At 44.1% G+C, this 15,788-nt stretch overlaps 1 protein-coding gene across 1 annotated transcript in view; it reads right to left on the minus strand.

Annotated features, from left to right (window-relative positions):
• OSBPL5 (oxysterol binding protein-like 5) overlaps positions 1 to 15,788 on the minus strand; it is a 59,133-nt gene that overhangs the window by 17,160 nt on the left and 26,185 nt on the right. The window contains exons 8-11 of the mRNA XM_009869230.1: positions 11,812 to 11,983; positions 5,495 to 5,714; positions 1,761 to 1,945; positions 288 to 369 (exon numbers count right to left, since the gene is read on the minus strand). Coding sequence (XP_009867532.1) covers positions 288 to 369; positions 1,761 to 1,945; positions 5,495 to 5,714; positions 11,812 to 11,983 — 659 coding nt within the window. The remainder of the gene's footprint in view (positions 1 to 287; positions 370 to 1,760; positions 1,946 to 5,494; positions 5,715 to 11,811; positions 11,984 to 15,788) is intronic.

The following is a 15,788-nucleotide window of genomic DNA, read 5'->3' on the forward strand; positions in this document are numbered from 1 at the left end:
GCTTTCAGCAACAGGAAAAACCTTGTCTCTGAGGACATGTTTGTTACTTGTTGATGACTAGCTTTGCCTTCTAACTGCCCAGTGCAAAGGCTCTGATGTTGATCAGTGCTATTTTGCACTCAATATCTACTCTGAAACCAAATGCAACTTCAGTTTTAAAAGGAATGGTCAAAGTCTCCTAAACAGTATGAGAGGTGAAGTGTCAAAAGAAAGGCAATAAAGAAATACACAACCATAGCAGAAGATTTCAATGCCTGTTGCAACCCCAACTTCATGCACTCTTTTACCTTTGGCTTCTTATAGAAGCCAGACAGATACCACCTCAATACTTGCTTCATTCGACTGTATGGATCATCTTCAAGGACCGCCCTGCAGGACAGAACATAAAGTGCTCTTTATTATACTGTTCACACATCTCATTCATTTCATACCAGTATAACAACATGAATTTCAATGGTATCTCCCCAGTACGAAAGGGAAGTAACTTTGGTGCTGCTTCCAGTGAAAAAGGTGTCTGCTAGCAGAAATATTTTAATATTTTTTTTAGTAATGTACATCACATAAGACACATATAAACTCTAAAAAAGTGGCACCCATTGCCCTGTGCTCCTGCAAAAAAGTCTAATAACATTTCTGGAGGGTATCAGATTTAATTGGACGTTCAGGTATGTTAATGCAGGACTGGACTCACTCCAGCATTTAGTTACAGCTAACAGTATACAGTGTGATTCATAAACCCAATAATGCTTACTCCACCAGGATCAAATTCTATTTTTCTCCCATTTTCTTTGTTTCCCTCTTCTTTAAGCAATCTTTGAAGCTGATGCGCTACAATAATTTAGGTTGGAGGGGACTTCTCAAGGTCATCTCATTCAACCTCTCCCGACTCAAAGATAAGTGGGAGGTAAACATAAACCACAGAGCTTCAGGTATTTCCAACCATTTAGTCAGATTTGAATATCAGTCTGGATAAGTTCTTGCAAAATCCATTCAGAAGGATCATCCACACCACAAAGAGGTTTATTTAACAAAACCTCCAAACCTCTTTTTCTTAGATCTCAGCACCAGCAAGAACCATTTCCTTAACTTCAGATGTTACAAATACCACAAACAAGGCTTGAAAATACCACGATTCTAAAATTACCCAGAAGCAGTGAAATAAACATGATTAAGTAGTGCTGCTATTCAAATATTGCATGCAGTGGTTTAAAAATACACCAGGCATATCTCATTGACAAGGCTGGTCCTATCTGCAAGCATAACATTTTCTATTTTCTACTCTGCTGCTCCCAGCAGGTTTCTCTCATCAGTGGTGTTAAAAGACGTTTCTCATTTGTTTATCAATCAACATAATTATATTGCTTTTGGGGGCAGAAGTGCTTGACAATTGTTTGCTCTGTCCTGTTCCCCTCTGTACACGAGTACACCAGAAGGTGGCAGAGCTCTGTTGGGAGATGCTCCAACACATGAGCTGGATCCCCACCAGTCACAGTCAATGTTGGCAAATGCAGATGTGCAAAGGTAGTTTTGTCCAGAGTTTTAACTGTTTTCCTTGCCCCTCACTGGCAGCAGCACATCTTGAAAAGGTCACTGTAGTTGGTGTCTGGTTCGATTTACGTGGACTCCAGAGACCTGAGTATTATTTGGGAGCCTTTCAATCACAGAAACGCACCCTAGCCAGCACCAAGCTAACACCGTTAACACATTTTCGTAAATATAAGAAAAGTGCACAGGTCAGACAGGCTCTGTGTGCTGCTTACTGGGAAAGCAGGTCAGCATGGTAGTAGTAATCAGAGAGTTTGTTAAGGAATGAGCGTGGCTCCAGGATGAAGGTGGGCAGCACCACCCGCGACAGGTCCATGCCAGGTCGCAGCTGTTTCAGCTGGATCCACATCAGGCTCTTGTTCTCCTCAGAGACAGTTTCTGTTTGAGACGATTCGCCTGTCTACAATGGGAAAAGGGAAGTTGAGGGCAGAAAGAGGAAAACCATTTCTTGCGGGTGCATTTACCTGGAGTGTCCAAGCTCACCCAGGCATACAAGGGTGGATGTTCAGCTACACCACTGCAAAGAGACGTCAGCTCTGTCTCAGTAGACACGAATCCTCAAAGCACTAAAGGGAGTGGCAGAAGCAGCCCTGGGCCTCTCCAAGAACTGGCAGGAGGCAGGGAGGACACTTCTGCTGTGCTCCTTCCTGAGCCTCTGCCTTCACACACCTCAGGACTGCGATGGGCCAACCCGGACCAGCATTAACCAGGGGGACTCTGCACTGCAGTCCCTCAGGAGGTGTGGACATGCCCAGGGCTGTTACAGCATCACTGCAGCCTGGTGGGGTGTGTAGCTACTCTCAGTCCCATTCTCAGCAAATGAGAGACTGTAATATTTACTATTATACAGGTAGGAAAATTTAGGAGATGAGTAAACAACAAAGAACAGAAGCAGTCCTCCAAAATCCAAATGAGACAAACTGGTAGTGCAAGTACAGCAGAGGTCCCACTGCCAGGTGACCTGCACAGAAACTACAGCACTGGCACTCACTGCTCAGGGCCCTTCACAGCCAAAGTGCAGGTCATGGTGAAAAAGCCACTGATTATGTTGTGGTTCCTGCTATAACTGCGTAGTTCCTCTGCATTCAGTGGGGCTACATGAGCATTAAAAGGGAGGAATGGGCCTTTCAAGCCACTAGAGAAAGAAAATTATATCTTCAAGCATGAATCTCATTTTAATGCATCCTAAGCACCATAATTTAACAGTGGAAGAGAATACTTGGGCTTTCTACTGTTTTTAGGCAAGAGATTTCTATGAGAAAAAGGGCACAGATCCACTTCTGGAATGGACTTAGGTTTGGGACACCACAAACAGCATATCCAGATAGGATCTGAAATCACTGAACACTCATTTTCACCACCTGAGCATTCCCAGCACCACCTTCTTGGCTCTCAGTCAGATCTTTTACTAGTCATGCAGAAACATACTAAGGCCAGCTTGCAGGCTGAGGGGAATTTTGCAGTGAGGAACAAAAAAGTTCTTTTAATTTCCTTGCTTTTCCATTATTGTACCATTCTTCTTGTGACAGTCTGATGCAATACACAGCTCCAAGAACAAATGGAAACCATCAAAGAATGTAATACCACAGCATCAGCTAGGGCTTACAGTATATACGGGTCTGTCAGAACTTTCATTATTTATCCAGGTTCTCAAGTGTGTGTGTATTGGCAATATAAATTAATACCACGTTGAAATTGCTGTACAAAATGTTACCCAGAATGAATCACTGCAGAATGGACGGCTGTAAAGGGAAGGAGAAGAAGGTGCAGGAGGATGAGAACAACTTCACGTAACTTCTGGTTTACTTTCCCTTAAAATCCGTCACCCTCAGTAACTCCTTTTTTTAACTTATTAAAACTAAAAGCTTGGGGGAAAAAAGGGGTTTTTGTTTGTTATCAGTCTACCTTTTTTATATTCTGGATGACCTTTTACAATCTCGAAGTCCTTCTGTCACTTGTCTCTGCCTTCACATTCCAACTGCAACCAAGGCAAAACTGTGACTCCAGATGCACAAGCACGCACCTTTTGAACGCACAGAGGTGCACTTTCATACGTGCACACCTTTCAAGCAAGCTTTCAAAGCCAAGCTGAAAATTTAAAACTGGTATTTTGCACCTGTGACCTTTGTCCTGTGAAATCTGAACTGTACACAGAGACTGAGAGACAGCCGTCTCAGTTTAAGATGACAGTTGATGTTATTACCTGGCATGTGTTTACCTTGGTATCTCTCCACCCACTGTTGATAGCTAACTACGTCACTGCACACACTCCTTACCTTACTGTCACCCGTGGGATAAACCCAACATCCAGTCCCGTGTGTCACTGGTGACTACAGCCCCAGCTCTTGGCCAGTAACCTAATAAAACACCTAGGCTACATGGCACTTTTTTTCAAAGACCACTCAATGCTACTTCTGCCTGAGCAGTCACCCTGTGGTTAGCCTTATTTTACACTACAGTGTCACTCTACAGCAGAAATTTAGTTCCTTCCATTTGGTTTGTATGGCATTTTTATAATTTTAATGTAAAACGGCAGAGATCTATTACACACACACATACACATACACGTATCAGTGTTCCCTGTAAGGCTCATTTCAAACATCAAAGTATCAGCCTGCCATGGCTAGGACAGCTCATGGGCAAAACGTCATTTCAAAATAAGCAGCTGACAGAAAAAAAGTTCATTTTGCTCTTGCTTTGTTGCTCAGCTATATTCAAACTTCCCTGTTTGGACCCACTTACTATTTGCTGTCGGTCTGGGGTGGGATTTGAGGGGTGAGATGCAAAAAAGAAGAGATTTTTAATTGTTTTTTTTGTCTCTGTAGGCAACAGTCCTGTTTGTAAGCACAATTTCTGCAACAGGGACTTGCACTTCACACCTGACATCTGAAATGGCAGCAAACCCGTGGTGCCAGGATTGGTGCCTCCAGAGCACAAAGCGCTGCTCTCAGGGGAGGCTGGGTTGTGGAAAGGAGGAGGCAAAAGTGAACTCCTCCTGCACCTCTGCAAGGCGGTACAGCAGAGACGCTCTTTTGTGGTCTCTCATGTAGGTTGTCCTGCTATAAGGAGTCTGTGGAGAAACGAACAGGAGGTGTTTAATGGACACGTGCTGCTTAGGGCACATGCTTCAGTGGTGAATCTGACATTGTTCAGTTAACGGGGGAACTCTATGATCTTATGCGTCTTTTTCAACCTAAACAATTCTATGATTCTAAGAAAGAAAGAGCCTTCTAGCAAAGTGGGGTTTTTTTGAAGCACCAACAAGGCTTCCTTGTTTGAAGCAACCGGCAAGGGAATGCTCAGAGCCTTCTCAGTTCCACTACGGGCCTGGACTGATTCTCACCAAACACACGCGGCTCCCCCAGCTCCCTACTGCTGCCTTCCTCAGAGGTGTCACAGGGACATCCAGCTAACAAAGGCTCTTATATGGAACTGAAACTGCTGTTAAATGACAGGAGAAATGGCTTTCCTACAAGAAACTGTCATTTAGGAATCAAGTGGCTCAAGTGCTCCATTAGGACACACAAAAAGGATGTTCCATGCATAATGAAAAAATGAAAGCATCATATTTTCTGTCACACTCGGACTGAGTATTCTAATTGGCCAGGACACAGGCCCAGAATAAAAACTGCCCCCCCGCTGGCTCCACAAAGCACCGTGTCAGTGCTAGGCAGCTCTTTAATGCAGTAACTGGTTAAAGTAATCGCTGATGCTGGAAACACGCCAAAGCACAGTCGTGGTGTTGATGTTCATAATGCATTATTATTAGAGCACATGATAATTCAACATAATTTAGCAGAAAGCTGTGCATTGCTTTATGTGTAAAACACTGGAACTCACAAACTTGGTTCTGAACTGCCATACGTCTAAAAGGCTGAATGACAAATACTACGAAGAGAGACATTTTAACAGAAACAGGCAGTGATTAAAATAATTTTTTTTCTTTTACCTCCCCAAATTCCTCATAGATCTGTTCAATGTAAGTCGTCCCTTTCCTTCCCGGAGAGACCTCTCCATGGATTTCTGACTGATCACTCTCGCTTTCGTTTGTCTTCCGGCTGTTCTCATGTGTTTCATTCTCCGATTCTTCTACGTTATCTCTCTCTGACTTGTCCGAAAAAGCATCATTTTCCAAATGGTGGTGGTTCTCCAGGGCTGATTCACTCAAACTGCAATGCACATTTCATTACTTGCTTCAATTTACAAAACCAGATTATTTAAGGCATTTTTAGATAAGGTAAAAACACTGCCCAGGATTCAAAACAGGGAGTGCAGCCCAGACGAGGGTAAGGCATCGATTTCCTGAATGGCAGGGTTTTATCACAGAAACAGCGAGATGTGTTTTCCATCAAAATCCTCTCCTCCAAACTGCTCTTTGCAAAGTGTGGCACACAGCTCCACAAGCTTTAAATCTCTCCATGACAGGTCTTTTCTCAGGCCTTTCTGGGCACGTTCCAATTGTGATTATTGATTAATGTTCAAAGTTTCCACTCTTATTTTTTTATTTTTAAAAAAATCATTAGGTATTGCTAGTCAGGGCTAGATTTAAAAAACAACAGAAGAATCAGAACACAGAACTAGCATCAACTTTCAGGAGATCTCACCTTCCAACTACACGCTGAAATAAGCTGATGATGTTTACTATGCCAAGTAAGCCACACTGTGACAGTCACAGCTCAGCTTCTGGAGAAGCTCAGTTTCTATAGTTCTTTTGGAAGTGTTGTCTACAGCTTTCTGTGCCTTCAGAAAATCTTTCTTTTAACACCATTCATATATATATGTATGTATGCGTATATGTCTATGTGTATATATATAAACTACAAGATTTTTCATTTACAGTTTTACTGTAAAATACAAATAAGATCATAAACCAGAGTCAATTATTACTATACTCCAGCATTGGTAATCTGCTGTTTGACATTACCTGCCTTCACTGCTTACCTAGCAACCAGCAAGTGTAATGACTGGACTGTGACTGGACTGTGACCAAACACACTGGAGGCACAGCGTATAGCACATGCATGAGTTTGAGATAAGAAAGCAGAAAAATGGTGAGGAGGGAGTTGTTTAGAGAGACTATTCCACGATTCCTCAGCACAGATACTTCCTAGATGGTAGGATCAGGAAGTGATTAGCTTTTAGTTGCTAGTCATCTAAATGCCTAACTTATTTCTTAATTTTTCAGTACCGTTTTTTCAGGTAAGTATGGGTTTGTCTGTGGTTGCTATGCTACCTTACCTAGTGAAAGTTTTCTCCATGAGGCAAAAATGCTTCAAAGTGCAGTTTCATGGCTGAGAAGTAGCACTTGTTTCTGTTTTACATTTGTAAGAAGAGCAAGTGTTTTTCAGTGTCACCTGCCTCACATTTGGGAGATACTTGAAGTTTCAGTGCAACAAATTACTCTTTTCTTACTTCCTTCTGCTCACCCCCATTATTTTTAAGGATTTCAAGTTCAGCCCAAGTGGGAATTAAATTCACGTGAAATCCCACTCAACTGTGCATCAATTACCCACCAGCCACAAATAAGGCAAGACTTAACACATCCAGAGCCAAGGAGATGCTCTGGGGAACCAAAGGAAAAACAGAAGCTCCTCATTCTGAGAAACAAATTTGAGATGCTGAAGTGGAGCCAGGCTCTTCTCCTCCTCCAAACAGAACTGTCACAGAACACATACGATACGCTAAAAAAAAAAAAAAAACCCATGCTGTGGGCTTGAAGTAAAACAGTCTAAAGACTTCCCAAGAGCCTCCAATAGGATTTGGACCAGGCTTTAAAAGCTGGAAGGGAATGACTATGCTAAAAGTCAGCAGCAGATTCCCAGCATGAATATGAATAACTTGGCATTTTTCACTGCTAATTTACTGCTTCAGCATATTGGAACTGTCTTATACCAATGCTTTGTTCTCTAGTGACGTTCCTGGAAACTTCAGTCAGTGACCAGGACTTCTTCAGGTTTGATACCACGCTTCTGCCCAAAGCAAAACCAAAACATTGGCTCTTGTCAAACAAGTAAACGAGCCAGATTCCTAGGGTTGCTGGAGGTAAGACATGGAAACCACAAGAAATACAACTTCATACTAAAAAGAAGAGTGCCTGGTGCCCTACAGGCCTCTTGTCTAAAATCACTGAGTTATGCAGTACTTCAGCCTTTGATTCACTGGCACACTCCTCTGCCTCTCAGTTTTATATGCTATTACTGACATGGATTTTAAAATGGCTATATAATCTTGACTTCTTTCCCAGCAGGAAAGGAGCAAAGCAGCCAGCAGACAAATGCAACTTTGGCTCAATGGAAAATTCATGTTTGCCAACTCCCTTGGGTTTCGTTCTCCCTATAATATCCATCATCTCCCTTTCCTTTTTCTTTTCTTGACAGAGTAGTTTGGCTAATTTGAATATAGAGTTAAATGTAATTAACTGGCCCCCTAACAACAGTATGCCAATTTAATTGGTAAGATTCCCTGTAGGGAAGGCATTTAATTAGAATGATTGAAGCCCTATGAGGAAGCCACTGTCAGCGGCAAACCAAAAATCCATTGCTCAGCACTCGCACGGTTTTGGTTTTGCATTCTCCCTTGTTTAAATATTCTTTATTCCTTCAGGGATGGCAGCAAGATGTTCCCCTGTCCTGCAACCAGGCTTTAAGCACTGGGGAAGTGTGTGCACATGTTAAGTGGTAGGACTCAGAAAGGAGAGTCTAGATGACCAGACACTGGACACCCAGCTTGAACCAGGCTCAGCTAAAACCTGAGCCTGTCAGAAAAATCTGGTTCCAACTGTGGGTACTCTGTCCTACCACGTGTGCTACTGCCTAGGCCTCTAATTCAAGAGGGCTTTTTATGTAGAACAACTAAGAGGTGAAACAAAGGCATCATTTAAGTGCCATTTACACATCATATTTTGAAGAAATATTTTAATAGAGTTTTAACTTTATCTTCATCTCTATGATTAGACAAATCAAGCACAGGCAGAAGACCTGCATAGATAAGTAAGGGTCTTTTGGGAAAACTCAAATCGAAGTAGCAAACTTACAGAACACGGATAACAAGATTGACCACTTGGGAGGAATAAAGGAATGTTGTCAGAGAATGCAGGGATGCAATGAGGAAAGCTAAGGCCCACCTGAATTAAATCTGGAAAGGGGTATCAAAGACAACAAGCAAGGTTTTTTTTCAGTATATCAATAAGAAAAGGAAGACTAGTGGAAATGTGGGCACGCTGATGAATCAGGTGAATGCCCTAGTGGTGGAAGACACAGAGAAGGTGGAGTTATTAAATGCCTTTGCTTTGGTCTTCACTGCTAAAGCCTGCCCTCACAAATCCTGGTCCCTGGTGGTAAGAGAAGAGAAAAGGTCTGGAGAGACAAAGACTTTCCCTTGGTAGAGGAGGACCGGGTTAGAGACCACTTAGCCAAACTGGACATCCATAAATCCACAGGCCCTGATGGGATGCACCCACAAGCGTTTAGAAAGCTGGCAGATGTTATTTCTAGGTCCCTCTCCATCATCATTGAAAGGCCACGGAGAACAGGAGAGGTGCCTAAGGACTGGAGGAAGGTCAGTATCACTCCAGTCTTCAAAAAGGGCAAGAAGGATGACTCAGAAAACTACAGGCTAGTTAGCCTCACCTCTCTCCCTGGAGAGTTGATGGAACAAATCGTTCTGGATGTCACCACTAAATGTGCGGAAGACAAGGACGTTATTGGGAGTGGTCACCATGGATTCACCAAGGGGAAATCATGCTTGACCAATCCGATAGCCTTCTATGACATCATAACCAGCTGGTTAGATGAAGGCAGAGCAGTGGATGTCATTTACCTTGACTTCAGCAAGGCTTTTGGCACAGTCCCCCATAACATCCTCATTATGGAACTCAGGAAGTGTGGGTTAGATGAGTGAACAGTGAGCTGGCTGAGTGACGGAGCGCAGAGGGTCACGACCAATGGTGCAGGGCTGAGTTGGAGGCCTATAACCAGTGGTGTTCCCCAGGCCTCAGTACTGGGTCCAGCCTTGTTCAACATAACCATCAATGACCTGGACGAGGTGACAGAGTGTACCCTTAGCAAGTTTGCTAATGATACACGACTGGGAGAAGTGGCTGACACGACAGAGAGCTGTGCTGCCATCCAGCAAGACCTGGACAGGCTGGAGTGTTGGGCAGAGAGGAACTCAAGGAGGCTCAACAAGGGCAAATGTAGGGTCTTGCACCCGGGGAGGAACAACCCCGTGCACCAGTACAGGTTAGGGGCAGACCTGCTGGAAAGCAGCCCTGGGGAGGAGGATCTTGGAGTTCTGGGAGAAAATAAGTTAATCATGAGCCAGCAATCTGCCCTTGTGGCCAAGAAGGCCAATGGTATCCTGGGCTGCCTCAAGAGGAGTGTGACCAGTAAGTTGACGGAGGTCATCCTTCCCCTCTACTCTGCCCCAGTGAGGCCACATCTGGAATACTGTGCCCAGTTCTGGGTTCCCCAGTTCAAGAGAGACAAGGAACTACTGGAGAGAGTCCAAGAGAGAACAGTGAAGATGACTGGGAGACTGGAGCATGTCTTACAAGGAGAGGCTGAGAGAGCTGAGACTTCAGCCTGGAGAAGAGAAGACTGAGAGGGAACTTTATCAATGATATCTATTTTAGATATCTAAAAGGTGGGTGTAAGGAGGATGGAGCCGGACTCTTTTCAGCAGTGCCCAGTGACAGGACAAGGGGCAATGGGCACAAGCTAGAACACAGGAAATTCCATCTAATTACAAGGCAAAACTTCTTTACTGTGAGGGTGACAAAGCACTGGAACAGGCTGCCCAGAGAGGTTGTGGTGTCTCCTTCTCCGGAGACTTTCAAAGCCCGCCTGGATACAGCCTGTGCAATGTGCTCTGGGCAATGAGGGGTTTGGACCTTTCAACTCCGACGATCCTGTGATTCTGCACTTCCTTACCGTAGCCATGGGTCTGACTGAATGTTCTCGGTGCCACACACTCCACTTCAATACTGGATTTTTGTACACACATCCATTAGCTGAAAATGCAAGTCCACTCCTGGATTCATTACCTCACTGAACACAGTCCTAAAAGACTCCCTCTTAGGCAGAAAGGAATAAGAAAGTACAATGGAAGAAGCCCAAGAACAACAAGGGCATTTGCACAAGTACTGCGGCACATGCCCTGGTAACACATCAGATTTCCTTCTCTTCTGCCGTTGCTCTTCAGGAAAGCTCTCCTTCAAACTCGAGCTAAAACCCTAAAGAGCAGGATCGGAGAATACGTGCTGGGAATACCAGAGCCCTCCAGAGCAAAGGGCAGGCCAAAACGCTGTCACCCCTTCGGCCCCATGGGACCGAAAAAACCTCAACACTCTGAAGAAGACTCAGATCCCTGTTATAATAGAGGCCAAGAAAATCATGTAAAGGTGAAGTCCCACTATGCAAGGCATATCTTCGCAGAATGCAAGAACCACTACCCTAAACGCTGTGTAGCCAATGGTGCAGTGCTGTGAGCCGTAAGAGTCGAATTTGTGTCAGCAGAACTAGAAATAGACACTGCATCTCCCAGTTCCCGCTCCAAGGGCCAAGTGTCTACACCAGAGGGATTTCTGAAGTTGCCTATTTAGCTATAAGCAACAGATAAGGCCTGGGGGTTTTAATGCTTACAGATCTTTGATGTGTGTTGTTCCAAAATGCTGCGGTAATAGTAGGAATATGAACAGAAAGAAGGCTGTGGGGACTTCTTTCACTTATGTAAAAATGTATCTGATGCATCAAGGAAGAAATTGGAAGTCACTCAAAACCCCTGTAGAGAGAAAGTAATTATAAAACTAAGGATGCAGTGTGTACACTCTGCTGACTATGACACAGTATTATTAAAAAAGAGAACACATTATTAAAAAACAGATCAAACTCAGAGCTGTACATGCTAGCTGATTGTGATTGTGTCTGTGTAGCTACAGGTCTGCTCTAGTAGCTACATCCTGCTATCTGTACTCAGACAAGCCATTTTTCACGTCAGCATCTCCAGTCAGCGTTCTGGCCCAAGCAGGGGACAGAAGAACATTGTTCATGCACAGACCCCAGTCTGTGTGCTCAAGCATTAGGTGACAACAAACCTCACGTGCTCCAACCCTGTATCTTAATGATGGACGCAGCAGAACATACAGGTTGCTTTTCAAGCAGGTTTTCTTAGTAGACTCCGGCTAGATTATGCTGGAGTTAAAAGAATGACCAAGAGCGAGCCATGCAACACCTCTCTGTGCACTAAGAAGTAATAGTCCTGTCTTACTGGAAGAATTCCTGGTCTGAGATAGGGCTTGCATGCAAGAGGTGGTTGAGGCCCGCATGCGCAGAATCACTTGAGCAGTTCATCTCTCCATCCTTTCCCTGCTTGGAGGCACTGAGCCGGAAGAGGCTGGAGCAACGCAGGGCAAGTTCCAAAGCATCCAGCCAGCATCGGCCTGTGAAAACAAAAGGAATTATTTAAGCACAAGAGAGTAAATAAGACAATCCATGCACTGCTTCTCAAAAGCTTCTCGTCTGGGTGTAAAGCTCATTATAGTTCAGGAAGTCACTGTGTACAATAATCTGTTTTTCATACATGTAATCCTTAGGGTATCTTGCCTGAAATGGTGTGTTTTAGTGGCTGCATGAGTGATACATCCGCATGAGCAGTACAGCGGGAAGCTCACCCCAACTCCCCCTTCCCTAACAGCATCTCTTCCCCTGATCTCACCTCCCCTTTTGCCCCCTTATGATTTTGTCCGAGATGCAGGAAATGTGCACAGGTACGGTGCTTCCAAGCCACCTCAAAGTTTCTGTCTGTAAGTAACAGACCCCAAAACCACCTTCAGCACTGGGCATCCACAGCACACGCACCACCCAAAGGCAGGGAGGTAGCGAGGCATGGCACTGCGCTTGAGAGGCCCCTGCTTAGTGTGGGATCACTGAACTACAAGCTGGTGTGGAGGTCCCACACAGGGTGTAGTGCTGCTATAACCATCACTCTGAACAAGAGACAGGATGATCAATACTTGCCAGAGTGATTAAGACTAGAGCGAGTAGCTTGTCAGGATGTTTACTTTTTCTCTCTCTGTATTTTTTCCCCTTTCTCCATTCTGTCTCTCTGGCCAGTGCATCAAATAATCCAGGTGGAGCATCAGTTTTCCTTATCTTGTCACGAAAAATTTCACCTGAAGTGTTCACTGCGCAAACAGCAGCAACTACAAGCATGGCGCAGAAATGTGACAAACTGCAGTTCCTACACACAGCCTTGCTGGATTTTCTTAAGGCCTGCACAGGTCCCACAGGCAGGCAGCAAAGAAAATCCAAACTGACCGCTGGCTCCTTTTGCAACCACCCATACAAGACTACAAAGCTGCAGGTTAAAGCTTAACCACTGCAAAGCTGGAGTTGCTGTATTCCTGGAAGCATCTGAAAACAGCCTGCTTCTGTAGCACGGTAATTAAGGAGGCCAGGACACCTGCAAATCACCTCAACATTCAAGAATTGAGGTATCAAGGGAGACATCCTCTTATTTCAAGCATGTAAAATAGAGCTCTTCATTACACTCAGAATATATTTTGCAATAATTAGAAATGTGCTTGAGAGGCAGTGAAGAAAACAAAAGGATTTTCTCTAGCAATGGCAAATGCTACAAACAGGTTTTCCTGGACTATATTCATTCCTAGGTTCCATTTGGGAAATGTTTCCATTACATTCAATCCTATTACAAACTTCACATCAAGCCTATGCATAAATCTCACTGGGATCCTGCCGTTCTTTTGGACAGAATTCCCATCAACCAAAATTTGGCTCTGTAAGAAGATCACTGAGAGTTTAAAAAAAAATTCAGATCATGTATATAAAGAAATCTTTATAAATTCGAGTAACTTTCAACACTTGCTTTGATATAAATCTGCAACCAGTAAAAGAGGGAAAACCCACAAAACTTTGAAGAACTGTGCTTGAACACTAAGCCACAAACACTGCAGAGCCCAGTCATTTTACTCTAATTTCATTCCATAAATTCCTTTAGCATCTGCTTATGATTTAATAATAAAATCATACATAATGGTTTAGTAAGAGGAGGAAGGTTGAAGGCTGTTGGAATTGATTTCACACTATTCTGTATTTAACAAATATTCTTGCATTAAGGATTTACACGCAGAGATTTATTCCCTCTCACCATGTGGAGGATTTGCATGGATAACCCATTAGAGTTAATGGCTGTGCCGAGCACAAATCTGCTTCCTCCTACGTATCTCCTCTCCCCCAAGCTCACCAAAATGAAAACCTCGTTCAGGCTATTCCATGCCAGGGAGCGCTTACAAGGGACACTCTTGCTTAGGCTCACCTCCTTTGACTTTCTTCTCTTTTTACCTTGGCTTTTTCGTACCAGTTCTGCAGACTGTGGACTGCATCAGAATTTGACGTTTGGAAGTGCTGCCAATGTCAAGATATTTTTGCATCCAACGATCCTGTAAAATCAGGTGCTTTGATAGGCAGTTTGACTTGCAGCAGCACAAGCACTTTAGAGCAGTGACGGGGGTCAGCTCCTCAGCCCGGCCCCGCAGGCACCTCTCTTTCCCCCCACTGCCACAGCTACTCACTGGTCCTAACGGGAGCTTCCAGGCTCAGTCAAACCTTTGGGCTCCACCACACTACCAGAGGGAATTTCTACATATCTGGGGTTTTTATCGCTTCAGGTAACTCCCTGGAAGGGGTTACGAGTAACATGAATCTTTTTTGAAACCTTGGTCAAGGAGCCTAAATATGAAAAAAAAAATTTTAAATATTTGTTTTAATATTCCAAGGCAGAGACACAAAACTTTAGAGGAACTTGCTATGCATTCACAGTCAGTTTGCTCGTGCCCTGCAGAACACAGACATGGCACCACTGCGTGCCCTTATTTTCATTTCTAAGAGGAACTGAATTCAAGGGATGCACAGCATCCCCAAGCTAGGAAACAGGCCTTCAGCCATCAGGTGGTGCTGTGAATCCAAACAAATATACGACACAGAACCAGATGTAACATGGGATTTCCTCTGCAAATGAAAAGGCAACATTCTCTGCAAGTCGACGGTGTGTTAATTGCAGCATAACACCATAAAATTATACCCTCTCAATTTCAGGGATTGCACAGAAGATAAACTTGTTTCCTTGCTAAAGGTCTACATGAAATGTTGTTACATTTGCTATTGAGTAATATTCTTCTTTGTTGTGAAAACGAAACAAAAATGCTAGCATTCGGATTACTTAATTGCTTTCCTGACAAGTCTACTCTCTCCCTCAGGAACTGTAGAAGGGGAAAGAAGTATGTGGTCACATAATTAAAGGCTGTCATCTATAGTCACGGTAATCTGCATGAAGGCTTCATGGTTACCTTTATGTGCTGCTTTTGGCTGGGATAATTAAGTTTTTTCCACAGTAGCCAGTACAGGGCTCTGCTTTAGATTTCTGCGGAGAACAGCGTTGATAACTCAGGGATGTTTTCTCACTGCTGAGCAGTGCCTACACATGATCAAGGCCCTTTCCACTCCTTGCCCCCCTCCACTTGCGAGCAGGCTGGGGGTGCACAGGAAGCTGGGGGTGACACAGCCAGGACAGCTGAGCCCAAGTGCCCAAAGGGATGTCCCACACCATAGGATGTCACGCTCAGCAGATAAAGCTGAGGGAGGAAGAATGAAGCGGCGGACATTCGGAGTGATGCCGTTTGTCTTCCCAAGTCACCATGATGCGTGGTGGAGCCCGGCTTTCCTGGAGATGACTGAACACCTGCCTGACCATGGGAAGCAGGGAATTAATTCTGTATTTTGCTTTGCTTGCACGCATGGCTTTTGCTTTACCTTTTAAACAGTCTTTATCCCTATCCACAAGTTTCCTCACTTTTACCCTTCCAACTCGCTCCCCTATCCCACTGCGGAGGGAAGGAACGAGCGAGTGGCTGGGTTACCAGTTGAGTTATCAGCTGGGGCTAAACTGACACCTTAATTCTTACATTTTCTAATGTTGAGTGGTTGATTCAAATTGGGGGGTTTTGTATGCAAGGTAATTAGCTCAGAGAAGGATTCAAAATGTGGGTTCCTTCAGAGAGGAATGGCAGGCCAATACGACATATATACAGGAAGCAAAAAAGAGCTGCTACAATGGTATTCTTTTGGACTGCGTGAGGTTTTTAAAGCCGCAATGTAAAATACTGCAATGAAGTATTGGGTGGGTGGATTGCTCAGGCACCTTTGGTTCCCCCCAGGAACAAAACGGAA

Source organism: Apaloderma vittatum, unplaced genomic scaffold (genome assembly GCF_000703405.1).
Source record: "Apaloderma vittatum isolate BGI_N311 unplaced genomic scaffold, ASM70340v1 scaffold15865, whole genome shotgun sequence".
Classification (NCBI taxonomy): Eukaryota; Metazoa; Chordata; class Aves; order Trogoniformes; family Trogonidae; genus Apaloderma; species Apaloderma vittatum.